Here is a 21388-nt window from a genome sequence, read left to right on the forward strand (position 1 = left end):
TCATCACGATGCCGAGAGGCTCCGATTAGCCAATTCGTCGACTTGAAATTCACTTTTGAAAATTGTTTACTCTTAATTGAACAATTAATAGAACTAGAAATCAATAAAACGTCGAGGATTGATGGATTAATGGCTGGACACGTTTTTCGTTATTCGGTGTTTGAAATTGCTTATCGACACCGGTCCGAGGCAGTAAATCACGGGGACAGTGATCTCGGCCGTTTAGAAGACCGTTACGGAGCTTGAAGCCCATAAAAATGTTATTTTCCAATCTACCGGTCTAACCATTCGCATGAATAAAAAAACGAAATTTCCCGCGAATTTTTTTCTCTCTTCCGTACCGCAAATAATTTCCTACTGATATCCATTTAGGTTGCAACGTAAAAAATATATCCGCGTGACATTAACGACGTACCGTAAAAACTTGGAAGCAAATTGAAATGAATAATTCAAAGTAAAAAGTGTGCGAGCGCCTCAGATTCCTTCGTGACCGTTTGGCGATCAAAAAAATATCTTCTCGTTCATCAGAAGCGATCGTAACTGTTTCGTTTTGAATGAGTAAACCGTGCAAAAGTTCACCAAAACCGTGTCTCGAAAACGTCTCCGGAGTCCTCGAACACGAGTCCATCAGTAATTTAGTAGGGACCGGCATGAAATTCCCATGCGATTAGTCGACGTAGTAAGAGGTTCGATTTTTAGTTGAATTTCAATCGAGCAGCAGCGGTAGCAGCAGCGCAATTAGTCGTGTAACAGTGAGGACGAGTGACAAAAGCGTCGGAGTTTTTAATTAAGAGTTAAATCCACAAGAGCCCGACCCCGCGACAGTGAAAATTGGGGGGATTTTTGGATTGGAAAACCATAGGAAACGGAAGAACGTTTTGCTCGCAAGTATTTCACGACACACCGGCCAACAAAACCGAGTGCCCGTTGACAGGCCCGTTTGACGATGAGAAGTGTGTCCTTTGCTCGGTTAGAACGTGGTCATTATCAGCGTTAGTAAACCAAACGAACGAGTGCTCGTGAGCGTTGATGACGATGGAAAAGAGTGTACGTTTTCATGGTGATTTCCCGTCGTGTGTCTTTTCTTCGGAAAAGTTTTTTTCACGAAGGACGTACACGCCAACAAATTCGTTATGTTAAAAAGGTAAATACGAAGAAAATAGTTAAGAGTCTGATAGTTGTAAGTATAGTAGTATAGTGGAAGTAAGTTACGATAAGTAATGGTGATTGAACAGTGGTTATGGTTTCAATAAACATAGTAGAAATAGCGGTAGCAATTTGTGGTAATAGCACTAGCAAAGTAGTACCTATCGCTGCTACTTGTGTAATGGGTTTCAAAGAAAAACAGAAAAAAAAAACAAAAATTCTCATCTGGTTATCAACAACGAGATAGTATTTCGAAACGAACATTTATACACATGTATAAATATTATAAATGTGTATAAAAAGGGTTTCAAATAATACTGTAATATTGGGGTTGCGTCTAAGAGTTGGAGCTTAGCGATCTAAACTTGTCTAATTCATTATGTCATTCTTTTGAGATTAAAAAACAAAAAAAAACAATAAAAAAATTCGTTGGAAAAATGTTTTTCGCTTCCGAGATGCGAGCTCGTCGACGCAGTATTGGGAACTGGGACTTCAACAGCCTCGTCGATCGAGGATAAACACGAAGATTTACACAATTCGAATCGAAATGAACGAGTGTGAAATTCATTCGTAAATCATATTCGATCGAGAGGTGGAGAGTGACTATTTTTTTGTGATTCAAAGTGTGCATCTGGTGTTGAATCGAGCTGTGGGCGAGATCGTTCAGCGTCAGAGGTGTCAAAGCCCACGGCGATGGAGATTTTTTGTTTTTTTCTTTCGTTTTTTTTTTTTTTTTTTTTTTCGAGTGGATGGTAAAGACTTGATTATGAAGGCTCGTACGACACCGTCGAGTAAATAGATCGCACACCCGACCGGAAATTAATTGCCAAATAGTGCATACCTTCGGACACGAGCCACGCCGAGGATATTTTCCACCCGAGAGAAACTGGTTCTCAATCCCATCATTATCCTCGACAAACCCCATGCCCTCGATAATTATATCTTCGAACAACTTCGATCTTAGCATGATTGAAAGCTTGCAAAGATTTTCACGTTATTTACGAGCCCGTTTGAAACTAACGATCTCATTTTCAATCCCGAGAGTTTATCTTGACATGTTCGCTCCCAACGTGATTTGTCTATTGAAAGCATAATCCGAAAGAAGAATTTTTCATTAAAAAGACACTTGAAAACATAAATTATCCCCATTGAGGTTATTAAAAAGATGATTAAAGTGCGATCGAAACGTTGAGCACGAAAATTAAACTGCACCCAAATCCTGCCAACGGTTTATTTTCCCAAAATCGTCGATAAATCATCGATAAAGAAAAGAACGCGAGCTCGATGAGTGTAAAAACGAAGTATTTACTCGAGAGAGTTGCATGGAGCGTGGTCGTCGTATCGAATGAAAAAGGAAAGAGTTGAAGTTGGCTCGGGAAAGGTCGGGGAGAGTGTGAGTGAATTGTTGGTTAATTCGTTTCGGCAGGCAGACGGGCAGTCGCAGTAGATAGGGCGGATTGATTGATTGTTTGTTGGTTGCTGAGACGTGGGGACTGACCTGGGTGACAACGGGGCTGTACTCGCTCGCGGTTGTACTGGCGGTGGATTTAATGGTTCCAGTGTCGTCGGAGGAGGTGGCCTCCGAAGCTCTGAAGCGTCGTCTGCGAGCCTCGTTAGGATCGCGATCGCGTGAAAATCGGGCCTCGACGTCGTGTCTCCTGTCGGTGTTGCGCTCCCTGCTTGTGACGATATCCTGGGGCAATGCTCGATTACCGAAGACAATTTCGCTCTCGGTTTTTTCGCGTCTTGGTCTTTGGGGTGCGGGATCACGACCGAATGAGAAATCGGTGAGAACGGGCTCGCCGGAAGTCATCGAGTTTCCTTTCTTTCCGACTATCCCGGCAACGCTTATCTCGCTACCGCGTCGATTTCCGCTCGCAAAAATACTCGACCTCGGCTCTGACTTTTGTAGGTAAGCCGAGTGTCTCGTCGACGGAAAAAAGTCGGAATTTTCGCGTCTGAACGCCCGAGCGAAAGCACTCGTGTTCCCGAGCTTCGAATCTGATTCTTGGCGCCTGTGAACGGCTTTGGGAGCTTGTTGCTGCGAGGGAACTTGCAACTGTCCACTCTTTTGACTCATTTTTTGATGCTGTTGTTGTTGCTGAGGATGTTGTTGTTCCTGTTGTCTCCTCGCGGCCAGTTCATAACGCTTCAACGTTCTCTCCCCCGACGAGGAAGATGTCTCCTCGCTTTTCGACTTGACGCTCGTATCCTGTTTCATTTTATCCAACCTTTCGTTAAAGCCTTGAAAGAACCGAGTAAAGTCCCACTCCTTCAGGAGTAGCTGCTCGTCTACCTCGGATCGCCGGTTGTTCGTGCTGCTCGTCGTCGTCGTCTTTTTATCGTCGTTCGTCTGACTAAGTTTCTACGATATCGGCGTCGATTTTTTTTCGTTTCGTTTTGTTTTTCGTTCGTACGTATGTTTTTGCATATTTTGTTTGTTTGTTTGTTTGTTTGTTTTTTTTTTTTTTTTCGTTTACAAGGAAGTTTGACCCCCGAGCGAGACGACGAACGACGACGGTAGCACAACACGTTTTGGGTCGGTTGTGTGTAGTGTTTCGTAGGAAATGAAACGGTGACGACGATAAAAGAACAAAAAAAAAGACACGTGCAATAATAATGACGAATGGTGGATGATTTTGATTTTATGCTTAAGATTTTTTTCTCTTTTTTTTTCGTGATGGAGATATGGGAGATGAGGCTGGAAAGTTGCTTCCGAAGTGGATCTTTGGTTATGGATCCTTTCGGTGGAAAAATTTAGATTCGAACGAAAAAATTTTCGGCCTGAAAAACTCGGCGGGGAAATTGTTTTTTCAGTGATATATTTTTATTTTCTTTTCAAAGTTGAGGAGGCACTGTTTTCGTGATTCTGGTTCGTTTGGTGGGAAAGTGCGAGAGGCAAGTGTTCTATAATGAGGGATTTGTATCACGAATGCAGCAACGGATAAACACACATTTAGTGAGAAGGAAGGTTCGTTCGTTTTTTTTTTTCATAGCTCTTGTGTGTATCTATGGGTATCGAGTGCCAATGTGTAGTGTGCTCTGAAGGGATCACAGTGCCACGTACGAGCGGGCAATTTTCAACAGGCGAATGGATTTGTGCACCACGGTGCTTCGGCAAGTTGCTCGGATATTTCTTGTCTCTCTTCAGTTTGGTTTTTTTTTGTTGTTGCAAGTTTGATGGAGCTTTGCAAGTTTAGTGGCTCGTTTGTTGGAGATCGGAGGCTATTTTGGTCGAGGATCGTGAAGGAACGGGGACCGGACGGAAAACATTGGAGTGTACGCTTTATGGAGTGAAATACGAGGTGAAAAAATAATAAGAAAATGATGTTTTATGCAGCACGACCTCGCGTTATTCATTTAAACGATTTTCTTCTTTCTAAACTCAAGGAGCTTTTTATTTCTGATTACCACGAGCCTTGGTAACAACGAAATTATGAATGAAAATCGATTGTCAATCGTTACTTTTCATCCCGGTGATTCGGAGAGTGAAGAAATAAAAAGGCGATTAATGATTTGATGGAGAAAATGAAACACGCTCGGTCGTTTAGTGGCGCAGCCTACCATCAATAATCAATAATTATTACACGAATACTCGTACGGCGTACACTTCTGGTACACGGCAGTGCGATATTTATAAAATTCTTATGTTTTTAATAGATAACAGATTGTTTTATATCCATTTATGTATGTACGAATGAACATATAAATTGACAAGGGTAAACATCTACGTGAATCGTTCTCTTGCAATAAATAATCAAAGGGCGTACTCACTCGTTTCATGACTAGCGTACGGTCTCCCGATTCTTCTTCGTCTGGAGTCGGCGGCAAAGGCCGATTTGGTGCACCACCTGTCAGTGAATTTACATTCATTATTCGGCAATCGTTCTCGTCCAATTTTCTTGTCTTTTCTTTTAAAAATTCCACTTTCTGCATCAACTTTAGTTGAATATTCAATGATAATTTTACATTTCTTGACATTAAATTATTTAAATGCCTTCAATTTGAAAAATATCGATTTGATACACATTGCAAAAAACTTGAATTTTCATATCTGTTTTGGGTATTTGAAAAATATTTGAAACATTGTATGATACAAAAAAGAAATAGAAGGAGAAGAAGAAAACTTGCCTTCGTGATGATTTTGAGCATTGTGCGATGACGATGACGAGGAATCCGACGATGGCCTGAAAGGAGAAAATTCAGGGCTGGTTCGTCGTAAAAATACGTACAGAAGACGAAGTACGAGAAGATGATGATGATGATGATGATGTGATGAGATTGGTGATGCAGTGACGATGGCGAACAACCCAGTCGAATATTCGTAATGCGGATGCGATGAATGTGAAAGATGAAAGAGGAATTAACGAGGATTAGTATTAGATCCCATGACGAGAATAGATCTCAAGTATTAGCACTCGAGAAATATGTCACGTCAGAGACACGTGCGTCGTTTTGAAGAAATTCAAATTCATTGGTAATCCATTTCTATTGACAGACAAAATCTGTATCGATGAATAAAACGAACAATTTCCAGTGATGATGAAAGTTAGCATTCAATGAGAATATTTTTCGAGTGCCAGTACCCAGAAAAGGTTACAAGTCTAAGATATAAAAAAAAATAAATAAATAAAAATGAGCAATTACACACACACAAACGAATGTTGTTGTTCGTTAAAATTTGTCAATATTGATAATTTCATCAGGGGTTAAATGGAACTGTTTTTTTCTATTGTTTTGTTAGTTTACTTTTTTTGTTGTTTTGGAAATAAAATGATAAATGGTGAGGATTGCTGTGGAAAAACTTACAGAGGTTTTGGTGGATCGCTGGCGAGCAAAGTTCCGTCGTTTCTCGTGTTGTTTCCACTGGCATCCTCGAAATCATCGTCGCTGTCACTCTCGATCGAAAGTGCCTGAAAGAAAACAGGACGATTAATGGAAAGATCAAATTCGAAAGGCATAAACAAGGAAACCGTGGAACTCTATAATCTTTAGTGAATGATGTTTGTACAAAATTCTAGAAAAATAACAACTGAACCCAACTAAAATCGGCGATCGGATCTAGATTTAATAAAAGTACGAGAGTGACGATTAGTATCGCGACGGAAACTGTGTAAGAAAAATGAACGGAAATGGTGCGACAAAGTGAAGGCGAGTTATGTAGAAAAGTGAGAAATTTTACGGTTTCAATGTGATGCAAGATTCGAGAGATCGAACCAACAATAATTTTCCAGCATTCGAGCTTGCACAGTTTTTTCGAATCGACATTCGTTTGTTTTTTCTTTTCAAAATGATTGTCACAGTCGTTACTCCAGTATTGTAATTCGATAGGAAAAAAATGTCAAAAAATAGACGTAAAGCGATGTCGTCCATGTTGACGCCCAGAATGGTCTTTTGACGACCTAAACGTTTGATTTACTCTTTCCCCTCGAGTCCGTGCTGAATTATACTCCCGCCTCTCCCTCTCTCTCTCTCTCTCTCTCTCGTTTCTTGCATCAATCATTTTGTAATTTGTCTGTTTTGAAACGGAGCTCTTCCTCGGTGGATGTTGTATCCCATGTTGATAATGATCCTTGAATGATCACGTTGGCTTACTTGATCGAGAATACTCGACGACTGTGGCATCTGTTTGCTGTTTTGTTCGTTACTGCTCGGTTGTGACGAGTTGATCGGTTGATTCGAAGGTTGTACCGAAGGTGCTGGACTCTTGTGTTGCCTGTTGGGCCTCGGGGGGGCCTCTGGGCCCTGTGACACACCAAGCTCGTTGAGTTGAGCTGCCAGCATGTCCAAGTCCTACCACCCACAACGCAATACACGCACAAACAACCCCCGTTAGTCACTGTGACCGAGTAACCATTGTCCGTTTGATGAGCTTGGAAAACAAAGCGACCGTCCGCGAGCGTGGCGAAAGAGAAATAAAGAAACCGTCGCGGAGTGAAGGTAGAAAAAAAAACAAATGCGACAACAGAGCAAATCTTTGATGTAAGAACATTTTAGAGGACTTTTTTCGCGATAAATTATTGTCAACAGAAACGCAAAGGTGAAAAAGAGAACAAAAAAATCAAAAAGATAATTTAGCTCGAAAGGGATGATAAAAAATTTTAAGATTCGCGATAACGTGAAAATTATTGCAACAATTTTTATTTCAGTTTTACTGCACTTGAGTTAACTTGTCATTCGAAATTGGAGTCGAAATTGGAAAGGAAAAGTATTCGAATTCTTCAGCCTAATCCTTGAAAAAATACGGTTGACAATGGGAAAAGAATTTTCCAAAATGTTATAGTGACGAATTGTAAGAAACTCGTTCATACGAATAAGTTTTTTGAACAATTGAATAAAGCGAAGTAGAAGAACATTCGAGATTGCTTTTGACGCGAGAAACATGGGGAAAAAATAAAAATGTTTGAAACGTATGAAAAAGATTGTTGTTTAAATGATTGCCCAGTATTAATAAAACGATTAGCGATATAAATCGATGAATGAGTGAACGTACATGATGAATATTTTGACCATATATTACGGAGTTTGCTTATATCTTTTGTTTTTCGAAACGAACGTGTGGATTTTACATACATATTTCAACACGAAAATATGCAAGTGCGATATAAGCCGCAGAAAACGGGAGAAAGAGAAAGAGCGAGAGAAAGAGAAAGATTGCTCCGCAAGAAACGGAATCCATGCAAAATAAGCAATAGAAGACAAAAATAGAGGCTTCAGTTTTGTGGCGACGCTGAAGTTCGTTGTAACGTTGGAATCCAACGAATTTAACGAAAAAAACATTTGTAATTCACCAATTTTTTATTTCACGAAATCATTGGTGTAGATTTAAAAATTACGAATTGCAAATTCGGTAGGAAACAAAATTGGAGAATTACTGAAATTGTTGGAGAGTTTTTTTCAATCGTTTCGTTGGACTCCAACGTTGCAAACTTCAACGTCATAGCTTTGTGTACGGTCTTTGGTGTATATATACAATGTGCGAAAATGTAGACGAGCCGTCAACGTACCAACGAAAATCTCTTTTCGGAATAATCGTATTGATGTTTTTGGCCATTCGTACGAGATCAATTCATGCACACATTTATTCAGATTTTGATACGATGGGGAACCAAAATGTGTGGCCGGTTGAGGAACGTTTTAAAATTCGAATGATCGCCTACTATAAAATCAGAAAACCTAATACCTAATAATTGCACCTCTTTCGAACGAAAATAAGCATGTAAAAATGTTGATCCTGCTGGAAAATAATGTCAATGGAACTTGATCAGAATTTTCAATAAATAAAAACTGTTGTCAGGAAAACATTCGCAGGTTTGACACGTCACTTTGCTTTAAAAAATCCATTTGTAACTTCGTCACGGCTCTAATAGTTTGATCTCCCAGCGTATCGACGTGATCGAGTGTATAATAAAACTGTTACTAAACATTATATTCATCGTTGAGGCACAGTGAAAAAAAAAGTATAAGTGAAGAAGATAGTAGGATAGATAATAAAGTAAAAGTGGAAATAACAAAGAAAGAGAGAAAAGAGAGAGGTGGGTGTGCGTGTCATCTTACCTCCGGCCTCCTCGGCGGCAGCTACAGTAGTACGTGTGAACATGGAAAAAGAAAAACAAAAACCAAATACATTCCGAATCGAAACGCAAGAGAGAAAAATAGAAATGTGATTTTAGAATTGAAATCGGCAAAGCCACGTGTTCTAATCCTCATTTTTTCTTCTGTCACGTGTTTCATCGTTTATTTTATACGTTTTTTTGCTTTTTCTTTGTTTCGAGGCAACTGTTGCACGTGCGCTTGAGATTTTTATATAGAAACATCAAAGTGGAGCCGGAGTGGGGGGGTAGAAAATCCTCAGTTTTTTTTGTACTTGTGGTTGCATTCGGTGTGTTACATCAACTATGTGACTACTATTAATAGTTTTACGAGAGTATCTCACGTCGTGTGGAATCAGAACCAGTTTCCCGATGAAAAATCATTTTCGAAAGTTATTCGTCGAGATAATTATAGTGACCGACCGTAAATCTGTAGGATTTGCACATGTTCTCACCAAGGAATTTGATCAGAATCTCAAAAATGAACGATTGGACCTAAATCTAAAATAATTCTGGCCTCTTCCAAACGCTCTGCGATTATTGATTGCAACGCTTCTAAAATTAATATCCACCATCGTTTGATCGAATCGATCTTCCACGAAGATTCAGCCAATTACTCGTCGATGAGTTTATTGACTTTCTGAAAATATCTAGTTTTTTACTCTTTTCATGACCAGACAAATTATCCTCTCAGTGCTAAAACTCCAGACGGTTCAATGTCCAATGATTTTTCATTGGGAAACTGGTCGTTCTTGATAAAACAGTATAGCTCTAAAGAGAGGAAAGACCAGAAAGGAACATTATAGTTAGGGCTGGTGTAGAGTTTTATAACCGGATAAGACAAAAACTGTAAAAACTATGAGTGATGGCAAATTTATAGAAAAAGAAAGTAATCGATATGAGGTATTAAAAAAAAAAATAAATCAAATATATAAATATATTGCAACGTGCTGTTTCTACAGTTCTGAAAATAGCGAGTCGCCGATAGCATCGCGGATAAGCAATTTGCGTAACCCATTTTGGTGCAAGGCGCTCGATCATTTAACAAGTATGGTTTAAACAGGGATAATTCTGGGAAAAACGAGGTAATTGAAGGAGGACGGGGGGGGGGGGGGGGGGAAGAGGAGTCTTACCATTGGCTTGAATACGTGACTGTTTCTCTGAGGAGCTGCTTGACCGCCGGATCCACCACTTCCGCCTCCCGACGAATTTGCCGCTTGATGATGATTCGACGGAGGCGTTGAGATCTTGTGCGGTTGTCTTGGATCGTCACGAGGCGTTGGCGGCAATGGACGTGACGGTGGCTGCGGCTCTGTATCAAAATTACGCAAATAACATTCGTTTAAGCAGTCAAACAAATGGAAAACAACCCATATTTCTTAAATAACAAAACTGAGTATTTGTCGTAAGAAAGAAAAGGAATAATATAATGAACGTTGGAAAACTAAGATTCATTCGTTTATGTGACAGACAAAAGTGTAGTTGAATCGTCATTCGATTTATCATTCACAATTTTCGTTCTGTCGAAGCTTCAACATTTTCCACAAAAGATAAAAATAAGTACTCTGCAATCTGAATTTTTGATAATTATGCAGAACCGGGGGTCCAACTATATTTTACGTTCTTTATGAATGGAAAAGATGATAGGAAGCAATATTGTGGTGAGGGATGAGCTTATTTACTCATAAAATATTATGAATTTTTTTTTTTTATGTATTGAAAACCTTCATTTTAGCTGTTAAATAAGTATTCTGCATGATTACCGAATTTTACGTAACGTATCGTTCGTACTGTAATTTCATGTGGTCCCAATTTTTCCGTGTTGAATCGAATTTTGATTTACCTATGAGTCTGTGTGGAATGGCGGGTCTCGCAGGTGGTCCAGGTTCCGGTATTTCTCTCTGTCCTCTTCCACCGGCGGGTTTTTCCTTCGCCAAAATTTGTGGCTGTTGCGGTACATCCTGCGTGAGTGTTCGTCCTTCTTGAATTTGTTGGAAATTTCGACGCAATGTGTCACCTCCCGGTGCTTGTACGATCGACGATGGTTCACCAGCCAATGCTGGCTCGTCCTCTTCATTTTCACTACCGCTGTATCGGTAATCGTCTCTTTCTGTCAAAGTAAGATCATAAATATCAATAAAATTGTGAGGAAAAGGAAAAAATCGAATTGAGTTCCCATCACGCATGATTTTTATTCGAACTCAATTCAAATATGATATTCAAATAAAATTGTAGCCACTTCGTCTTGGACAATTGATTTTTTCATTGAATAGCACCTCTTTTTGACAATTTTTCAAAATTAGAATTTTTCACTCATGAGTGTTTTAGCAACGTTTTTGCTTACTCTCCCATACCACAGATTCAGCTCATAATCGAACGGAATCTATCAAATTTCAGGATGTTTTTTGGATTCGTTTTTTCGATTTTCAACGAACCTTTTTCTTGCTTGCGTTTTTTACAGCGATCGATATGGTCCTTAAGTTGTATTCTGACTTGTCGTTCGGTCGGTTGGTCCCGTATGAACGGATGCTTGAGCAGCTGTTCCGTGTAAGGCCTCTGATGATAGTCCTTCACCAGGACCGTTTCGATAAATCCGTGAAACTTTTTTGCCCATTTCTTCGACTTGAGTCGAGGTGGCAAATTTCGTGGAATGAGAAAAAGTGCCTGAAAAAGAGTGAATAATTGAGAAACAAAAGATTTCTTCGAATTCTGCAAACATTCCAATCCATAATTTGCCACTTTTTTCATTCAGGACTACTCGGAAAGACAACATTGCTATCACTTTTGACTTACTCTCATGGGATGAAGATCACAAAGTGGTGGCTGTGACTCTGCCATTTCGAGTGCTGTGATACCGAGCGACCAAAGGTCGCTTCTATTGTCGTAAGTCGCGTCCGGATTTTCATCGCAAGCTATAACTTCCGGCGCCATCCAGTACGGTGTTCCAATAAATGTGTTTCTTCTTCCTATGGTTCTGTCTAATTGTGCACTGACTCCGAAATCCACTGAAAATAACAAGCGCACGTGTATATCAATGAATCGTGATGAAACTCGTTCAACTTTTCATAATAGTAATCAACAATGGAATTGTCAACGAACAATAAAAAAAAACTGCAACACCTCGTAGCGGCTATAGAAGCTGGTGCAAATAATATTCTGACGAATGAAACGTGTTTTTACGCTCTTTCATTATTATAATAAAACGTGCTTGAAGAGCCGAAACAAAAACGTGATTCAGCAAGGAATCACTCATAATTCCTTTACCCAATTTGACTTCGGCGTTGTCCGTAAGCAGAACGTTTTGTCCTTTGATATCCCTGTGTATGACTTTATTGCTATGAAGGTAGCTGAGTCCTCTCAAGATCTCTCTCGAGATATAAGCGATCCACTCCTCCTTGAGGCTCTGTCCTTTGGTCGATTTGACAAGATCCGTCACTGAGCCAGCCCCGCAATATTCCATCACGAGCCATAGCTGGTCGTCCTTACCGGGTGGTGATTTTTTCACGAATGCACCGTAGTACGTTGCGATGTTTCTGTGATTCGAGTACTGCAATATTTTCATAACAATAATAAGAATTAAGCATCGGTGACGAATACATTGAAAACGATGATTCCGATCATTTCTCGGCCAACTTACCCTTTTAAGAACGTTTATTTCTAACTTTATTTCCTCCTCTTCGTCCTGCAACAGAAAACAATAAAAATCGGTCAATAACCCGTCGTGAACGTCGATTCATTTTCTTTTCAATTTCTCCGCTGATTTTTTTTCCTCGAAACATGCTCTGGGATTACCACGAAAGCATAGTTTTATCTACATTCCTTCGATACAACACAATGCTCTGCTGCAGTTTGACGAGAGAAAGAGAACTATATGAAGAAACAAACGAGATAAGAATTCTGGGAATGCGGACTGCCACAAACTCGCGAGAACGGAGCAAAAGGATAAAACGAGAGGAAACGACGTGCGAGCCGGTCGAAAGTATGAGATCAATGGACAATTTAACATTATTACGTCATCGATTAAAACGCTTTCTATTTTTCACTTTTAGCTCGCACTTGGAGAACACAACGTGTGTTCCGAATTCCAATCGATTTCGAGTCGAATGGATAGAAGCGAGTAATATACGAATCTCGAGAAATTCGTTGAAAATTTGTAAACGAAAAAACCTGAAGCTCCAGAACGTCGAAACTTTGCTTGGTACACCAACGATGCTGAAGTTTCCAACGTTGGAGTCCAACGAAATGATCTAAAAAACTGTCCAATAATTCCAGTAATTCTCCAATTTATCTCCAGTCGAATTTGTACTTTGTATTTTTTCAATCTACACAATTATGATTCGTGAAATAAAAAACTGATGGATAAATCATTTTATTTTCATTCATTTCGTTGGACTCCAACGTTGGAAACTTCAGCGTCGTGGTACACCAGCTGATTCGAGTTGAAAGTGAAAAATAAATGAAAATTAAGAAGATTTAAGAGTTCCAGATACTTCATAAATAATTCGAAGAAACAGCGGTTAAAAAACGAGATGAAAATCAGGTGAGAAGACCGGAAATCAAAGCAGACTTTTTTCCTTCGATTAGCAGTGTAATAGGTTGGCATAGAAATGAGAAAACGTGGCTTGACTGATGGGATCACGAAACTCACGTTGCATATCGTCCGTTAAGTAGGTAAGTGGAGTCCAGATTAGCTCGGGCGTGTTATACACGCGAGAGAACTGGGAGAATGTGATGAGACTGCGATTGAGGAGATTGGAGAATATTGAAACAATTTGTGTGTAGATCAAGATAAAAATCTCGAGCATGCCTGTGCAGTAGAGCACACTCTGTGTGTTTAGATTTTATTCGTGCCTTCGATTTTTCCCAAGTGACTTGCCAACGTTCGATTAAGGCATCATTGCGTCAGAAGATATTTTACGAGGCTTCCATAATGAGAGCGCCAAAACATGAGAATCTTATTTACAATTGAAAAAATCATTGCACCAAATCTATGCAACTTTTCAGGGTAACGAAGAGGGGGAATTTGGGTGATTCATTTAGATCAGAGAAATCTGAATCGTGCGAGCAAATCGCTGGATAAAATTTCGTTAAAACGTACGATTCCCATGTCACATTCCGAACCAGTGGCAATCGGTGAATGTCGAGGGGTAACGAGGGTCATCTGTTGATTTCAGTGATTCCGAGGAATCTGGGCGTTGTACGTTGATGAGTTTCTGACGGCGTACGATCATCGCTTGCGCAAAATCAGAATGATCGAGCTTCGACTTTCTAACTCGGTGGGAGAATAGTTTTTAGAGCGACTTCGAGAAATTTAACGGCCTCTCGAGACTTTGAGAGTTTTGAGCACGCGTAAGCCGCGTTCACTCGTACGGCATGAGTTGGCGCACCGCGGCTTAACCCTGTTTTTCATGCGAGAAATGCATCTTCTTATGTTGTTTTTTTTGCTTTCAGAGTTCGACGTAATTTCGATCGCGGAGAGATCGCCGATGAGAGCTTCGTTTATCCGCGTTTATTTGAGGAGCAACTTGCGCGATTGGAAATACTTCGCGTGCACATTTCGAGGATTTCTGGTGGATGCGTCACCCGCTTCGCGGGCCTTTCGAAATTGCCATTTTTCGCTGTTGCTTTCTCATTTATGACACATGCGATTACGATGGAATTGGAAACTGCTCGGAATTCAAAAATCTCCACCTGAGTTCACTCCATTTTCTCTCCTCCTACCTGCGCTCCGTTTATTCTTTACGTCTCGAGACCTCGTGAACGAGCGAGCCGAATTTTCTCTTGGAGGAGACAAGAATTAAGAAAAAGTTTCATTTTCTCACTCACTTCCCTTTGCTCTCCCTCCCTCTCTCGGCCTCCTAGGACAAATCCGGTGCGGTTCGAAGGGCCACCGGCCCACATACGCGTTACCCTACTCAGACACCCTCTCGACATTTGAAATATCGGGACAATGGAATTCCAATTGGGATCTCCAACGAAATGGGATACGCGATATCTCGAGACTGTCCGATTTCATCTTTCCTTGAAATAACTCTTGGAAAAATGAATTCGTGAACGAAAACACTTTCCAGGTCCTTTTTCATCGGAGGAAAATACGCACAAGAAATCCACATATTTCTTTGGAAACCTGTCGAATTTTTATGAGGCCGAACATTCTCACAAAGCTTTCATTCAACGAATCCTTCGAATTTCGTTTCACTCAATCGAAATATTCAAGACAAATATTCAAGACAACATATTTTTGACATGAGACAGAATGATAAATGCTCAAACAAATTATTTGCCGAATCAACAAAGTTTTAGTGCAGACGAATCCTCATCGAGCCCTATCCAATGATCTAAAAAAGCCTGCAATAATTCCAGTAACTCTCCAATTTCGTTTCTTCAACCTGCCCCAATACTTCGTGAAATAAAAAATTGCTGAGTCAAACATATTTTTTTCAAACTTCAACGTCGTCGATAATTGAGATTCAATAAAATATTCATCGAAGCATCTGAAGAATATGCGTGAGCGAACGGATAATGAAAATTTTATGCACAAAACCGTTTGATTTCGGTGCTTGTTTAACTGTAATCAATTTTTACGATTCCTTCGATAAAAATGAATGAACGAATGTTTTTTTTCATCGTGTGATACCCAAACAAAAATAATGCAATCCAATTTGTTTTGGGGAGGAATTAAATGACCAATTACTTCAAGAAAAATCGTAGCAGTCGTTGAACAGGTGCACAAAAGAAAGAAAGGGAAGCTCCAGCAGGTCGAAAAAATGGGGGAAAAAAGATGATAAAGACTCGTCTGGTGAAGCGAGCTCGTCGCATTGTCGTGATGAAAACGACGAGTCATAGCGAAGCCGCTAAAGCGGAGGGAAGAAAGTGCATGACCCGAGGAAAGTTAATAGTGCTCTGGTATGAGAAGAGCCACGAGTCTCGACAGTCTTTTATATTTGCGATAAAGGTTTATGAGAAGGAAATATATCTTTATATAGTTTAAAAAATATTTTAGAGGAGCGAATGGTCCCGGGGAGTGTCGGGGAATAGCGAGGGTAGAATAAAAACAATGATAAAGAGGCAATGAGGGGGGAGGAAGATGCGGAAAGAGACAAAAAGACCGAGAAGATTCATCGCCCGGAAGTTTTGATCTTTCGAGGTGAATTTCTCCTCCTCTCGTTGCCCCGCCGCAGTTGCTCGCACCGCCGAGAGACTCTCTTTCCAACGAAACGAGGCTGTATAATGAGAAAGGCAAAACCAGCACACGAACACAATGTCTGATGGGATTAGATATCTAATCCTCACCAAAGTGAACCTGAAACTCAACAAAGTTGTGCACCAGCAGCAGAACAACAAGCGATGTTAACTCTCAGGAGTACAACCAACAGTTTCCATCCAGCCTCGTGAGGCTTTTCTCGCACGGGGACAACACAATGAGACCATTTGATTTATCGGGACAAACGTTCCAGCAAGTTTAACGTTTCGGTGCGAGCAACACACCGCTCCACGCGTCTCCCCCGCCAACTTTCCCAAGAATATATTCGAGGCTGAATGCGCGAAGATAAATCCCCGTGAATTCATCTTTTTCCCCGAGATTACGAGCCCGCGAGAAGGAAATTACGAAGTAACCTGACATCGCGCCGCCGGCTCATTAATCCGGCTGATTCTCCACGAATCCGTTTTCACACGCGCGCTAATTCGGAGGCGAAACCTCTCGGATAGCATTCTACAATCAATTAAAGCGCGGATCGAGAAGTCTGCGGCATGAGTAAGACAAGTTTCCTCCAGCTCATGCAGACGCATCAGCGAATCGGAGCATCGTTCAAACGAGTCACGACATAAGGGCGCGCTGTGCTCCGAGCTATGACGAAGACAAGATTAAGGACGCTCTTTATCTGACAATCATCTGCCTTCCGATGTGGAATCGAGTCGAGTGTTTTCGCGATGTCCAGTCGAACGAAGTCGAACCTATTTCAGAGTGTCTCCGCCCCGATCCGTCATCGAACTCAGCATCGAAAATGAGTTTTTCGAAGTTTCAATTACAACGAATTATTACGCCGAAAGCAGGGACACTCGACAGTCGAATACCTCGTTAAACGAATTTTTCATTCAACGAATTGGAGAACTCCCGAGCAATTTCGTTTCCCCTCGCAATGATTTCGGTACGAAATTTATGCCGGTTGTCAAACGACGACGTCCTCGATGGAGAACGCGGAGCACTTTTTACAAGTGGCAATAAAAGCCTCGGGACGGATCTGTCGAAATATGCTGGCGGACGTGGAGGGAGGGAAGTCTAAAAAATCAGAAATCTTTCACGTAGGACGTGAATAATCGGAACAGGAACGCAGCAGCGATGAATTGTACAAACTGAATATATATATACGTTGAGAAAGAGAGCGAGAAACTCCGTGCTGGCATTATATCGCTGTATGCCAACCAGGATAGATAAAAGGTATATATTTCGCATCGGGGAGAGTCATTCACGATTTCGTAGAATTTTTGCCTCTTCGCTGTCTGTCCTCTTGGGAATGAGCAGCACAATGCGCAGCACACATTCAAGATATTTCTCATTTCATACCTACAGTGTGTCTCGATCATAAATCTTATCACTTTCAAAGCAAACCTCTGACGTTTGACGATAAAAATCGATGAATCGACGACTGTTGGCTAACACAATAATGAATTCCAACAAATTTTGTTGGGTTATATTGAGCTGACCGGTATGATTCGATTTGCAAAATATTTATCATTCTCAAAAAACCGTTCAGATACTTGAGTACTTGATAGTCAAATAAATATATCATAAAAGTGTTGGAAATGTCTCGAGTTGTTCGAACAAAAGATTTGCCTTCACTCGTTTAGTTTATTCACTTAAACAAAAATTTAATGATTCGGATAAATGAACTAAAATATCGCGAGCAGATGTTAGTTGGATCAAGCAACAAAAATATCAACTAAAGACATATTCAGTTGTTACAACGATTTTTTTTCTCACTTTCGAATTCCAGTTTAAAATACTTCATTTTTCGGCATCGATCAAAACCCAGGAGAATTTTCGCCCAAGTTTTTGGGGCCGATGTCATTTCGATGATCGAATCGTTCGGAGAACGAAATTGAAAAACCTTTGTGAAAATTTTTTATTCAAATTCCCGCGAAAACTGTTCTCAGAAGCTCAATATTCTCTGCAAACATGCAAGCGTGATTTTCACGGAGTTCGAGATCGAAGTTGGAGAAAAAATTGATCGAATCGCGACAGGAGAATCGAAACGAAAGTCTTCGTTCTGCGCTCATTCTCAGTCCCCAATCACTGTCAGTCCAGTTGCGGTCTTTACACCCGGTACACGTACATGTATTTGTACAGAGAGATGCAGAACATTGAGAACGGAGATACGTATTTATGTGTGACTGCAGAGAAGCGATAGGATTGTCTCGTTTCCACTGGCGTGCGACTATCAACGATATTCTTTGCCTGCCCTGGCACCCTTCCAATAGATTAAACGAAACGTCAATAAAAAGTGAATTTACGCAGTACTTTCACCGTTTACCGAGAAGAATGAGTTTATCAAATTCCTCCAGATTCTTATACGATCAGCTAATTTTTCGAATTGTAAAATTTATTTCTCAGCCGATAGGAAAGATGTATGAAGCGCTCGAGAAAAAAAAGCTTCGAGAAATGAAACTTTTATCGAGTAAGATGTTTGCTCGATCCGAAGCCGACGATCCTTCGGATCTTTCGATCTTTTTGCGAGATAATATACGAAATTCTTACCTCCGTGACGTCCATGACCTTGATCGCCGCCAACTGACCGGTCTTTGTGTGGCGACCCTGAAACAAAAATGATTCAAATCAACTATTGCGTCCAATGAATTCTTTACGTTGTCGCAATATTCGTCGATCAAAGGAAACGGTAGAGTGCCTTCGATTAGAAAATAACGCGGAGAAGAAATTATCTTTTTCTCCACATCGATCAGATTTTCAATCGATGTCGATAACGAATCGTCGCTGTTTGATCGATTTTTTACGACGTTCTCGCAAAGCTGCCAATTTTATGGTTGCAAATGAAAAATTGTGACGAAATTTGCAGCCTCCGGAGGCTTAAAGAAATATTGAAATAACTTAAAAATGATTTTACCGTCAAAAATGAATGGCGAACGTTTCAAATGAAAGAAGAGAAATTATTACGAAAATCACTCTTCGCTGCGGTCTAGCGCGCGAATTTTTTATGAATCGTGCATTTTTCACGTCTCGTAAAACTGAAATATTCGATGCAGCGAAGAAATAAAAAGTGCAGACGCACGCGGCGTTTGGTGTCAGCGTGAACAATTGAACGAAAAGTGAAATAAAAAATAAAAAAAAAGAGCCACGCGCCAAAGGATTCTCGTACAAATACGTTACTTCGAGAGCTTATCAAACTCAGCCTCTTTTCCATACATCGCATGAATTCTTTTCTCCCCGGCTCCATTCTTTGCGCGTACCATCCGTGGGCCGCGCGCGAGAGTTTTGCACGCCGCTGCAAAGAGGTTTAGTCGTGCGTTAACTGGAACGTTGAATTAAAAATAACGGGCGCAAAGCGTGCTTTGATTCTCTCTCTCTCGCTCTCAGTCTCTCCAGATACGTCATTGCTGACGAAGAGAGCCTCGTTTTTTATTCTTTCTTGAGTAAAGCTACGTTGAGACTTTCACTGTCACTCGTTGAAAAAATAATGTCACTCGCACTTAATATTTTACGTAACTGAACAAAAAATGCGAAACTCGAAACATTCGTCGCTTTCGAATGATCATTAAAACTGTAATTCTGAGGCATAACGATGAAAATGCAAAATAAAAATGTTAACTCCAAAATATTCATCAAACGTGCTCTATTTCGTCACATTTTTTCAACAACCTCAAAACCCCAAAATTTATGGTTTTTATGGAAAATGTCAGCCTAAAATTGCTTGATCAATTCGAACGAAAATCGCTTTCGCACAACTTCGAAAAAAATGAAATCGTTCGAGAAAGAGATTCCAAAAATGAGTGCGTCTCGCTTAATTTCTCCCCCTGTCAAATGCCGCATTGATTTATCGTCGTATTAGATTTCCTCACTGAGAAAACGCGCGACGGATCAAATTTCTGAGCAATTATAATAATTTACGATAGCCGAAGTATTGAGAGATAAGCGAAAAAAATTGGGCTCTCGACCTCCATAATTTTCGTACAATTTTTTCTCACCGAATCGATCTCGTGTTTCGGGAATAAAAATGAATGTCATAAAAGTGAAAAGGGAAGAAAAAAAAAGATGGCGTTGGGTCAACGAACTATCATTTCGAGAATAACATATCTGTATAAATTCCTTCTTACAAACACACTTTTCCCCATATCTATATTTAGTGAACACGTCATAACGTCACTTGAACGACGTTGACCGATAGAACGAGCAATGGAAAAAAAAACATATTTTATTGTGTAGCTTTCGGACGAAATCTCGTCGTTTTTTCCACGAGGATTCCGATATCTGATCTCTGTGGGCGAAGGACCGCTTCGTGGTCTCCTCATCCCGATCGAGGGCACGACGAAACGACACAATATTTGTGTATGCACGAAGTTAACGACTTTGTAAAAATCGCAGAATCGATGCCATCACAAATAAATAAAAATGCAAAGTATTTCCACGTGACCCCCACGACCCTCCGACCACGTTCCACGTCCGTTCGTATCGATTTTCGTACAGAGCTTCGCGCCTGAATTACAAAATTTCGAACATCTTTCGATCCTGATCTTTTCATTGTTTATACATTGACGAGAGCGAGTGCGAGAATTGATAAAAGAAGAGAGTTGCGAGACGAACGCGAGTCTCTCGCTGCTCGGAAAGGGCTCAAAGAGAAGCTGCTCCGTCGAGTGCGAAGCGGAGAGAGAAACGTGGTCGCGGCAGTGCGAGCACCTCGCTCGGAAAAACCTCGGAGCAAAAGCTTTTTGGAAAAAAAAAACGTGCCGACAGACACGGATAAGTGCGTGCACGACGTCGAGCACGTAGAATTTTCATGCTGGTTGCACAGCGCGGCAGACTTTCGGCTAAAAGTCCGAAGATCGTCGCACGTGAAACGTGTGTGTATTTTCGCATTTTCATACGTCGCTACATCGCGATCGGTTTGTATATAAAATAGAGTTTTATGTACGTAAATAAAGGAGGAGTGCGGTGGTCGAACTACATCGCGGTGAAACTCGGTCCATTTGTCTGTCTTCGAAGCAGAGAGACAACGAGACAAAGTGTGGGCTGTTTTGTTGAGTGTTTATATATAGACGGAGGAATACAGAGCCACAACTGCAACAATGAATATGGCATATCCAGGAAGTCTCACAACTTCGCCAGCAATCATTCTACTTAACATTCTTTTTCTTCATCTCTTTCTACCTTTTATTCAAACGAGACGAGAGCCTACCGCACACTCTCTTGTACAGAAACTGTGATGCATTTTTTCCTTTATCCCCTTGTGTGTGCCTTAGTCACAAGAGAACGATGACTCGGTGCGCGTCGTCCCCCCTTCAAATGTCTAGCCGCCAAGACTCTCTGCTTCGTTCCAATACCAAACTTTAAAGTTTATCAACTTAATTCGTCGCGATTCAGCTAAGGATGTTATCAAAACTTCGTTAATTCCCATCGAAATCCGTATTTTTGTGTCGTT

At 40.6% G+C, this 21388-nt stretch overlaps 1 protein-coding gene across 12 annotated transcripts in view; it reads right to left on the bottom strand.

Moving 5' to 3' along the window:
* The window catches only part of msn (serine/threonine-protein kinase msn), a 55607-nt gene that overhangs the window by 15116 nt on the left and 19103 nt on the right, over window positions 1-21388 (bottom strand). For 3 of the 12 annotated variants that reach the window (XM_043414515.1, XM_043414521.1, XM_043414518.1), the window contains exons 3-15: window positions 18496-18552; window positions 12376-12420; window positions 12003-12285; window positions 11532-11743; window positions 11174-11402; window positions 10582-10848; window positions 9872-10050; window positions 8704-8724; window positions 6742-6939; window positions 5956-6059; window positions 5278-5354; window positions 4921-4997; window positions 2645-3511 (exon numbers count right to left, since the gene is read on the bottom strand). In XM_043414515.1, the coding sequence (XP_043270450.1) occupies window positions 2645-3511; window positions 4921-4997; window positions 5278-5354; window positions 5956-6059; window positions 6742-6939; window positions 8704-8724; window positions 9872-10050; window positions 10582-10848; window positions 11174-11402; window positions 11532-11743; window positions 12003-12285; window positions 12376-12420; window positions 18496-18552 (2616 nt within the window). The remainder of the gene's footprint in view (window positions 1-2644; window positions 3512-4920; window positions 4998-5277; window positions 5355-5955; window positions 6060-6741; window positions 6940-8703; window positions 8725-9871; window positions 10051-10581; window positions 10849-11173; window positions 11403-11531; window positions 11744-12002; window positions 12286-12375; window positions 12421-18495; window positions 18553-21388) is intronic. The other 9 variants (XM_043414524.1, XM_043414526.1, XM_043414525.1 and 6 more) reach the window with 7 other exon arrangements.

The sequence above is a fragment of the Venturia canescens genome, chromosome 3, assembly GCF_019457755.1.
Source record: "Venturia canescens isolate UGA chromosome 3, ASM1945775v1, whole genome shotgun sequence".
In the NCBI taxonomy this organism is placed as follows: domain Eukaryota; kingdom Metazoa; phylum Arthropoda; class Insecta; order Hymenoptera; family Ichneumonidae; genus Venturia; species Venturia canescens.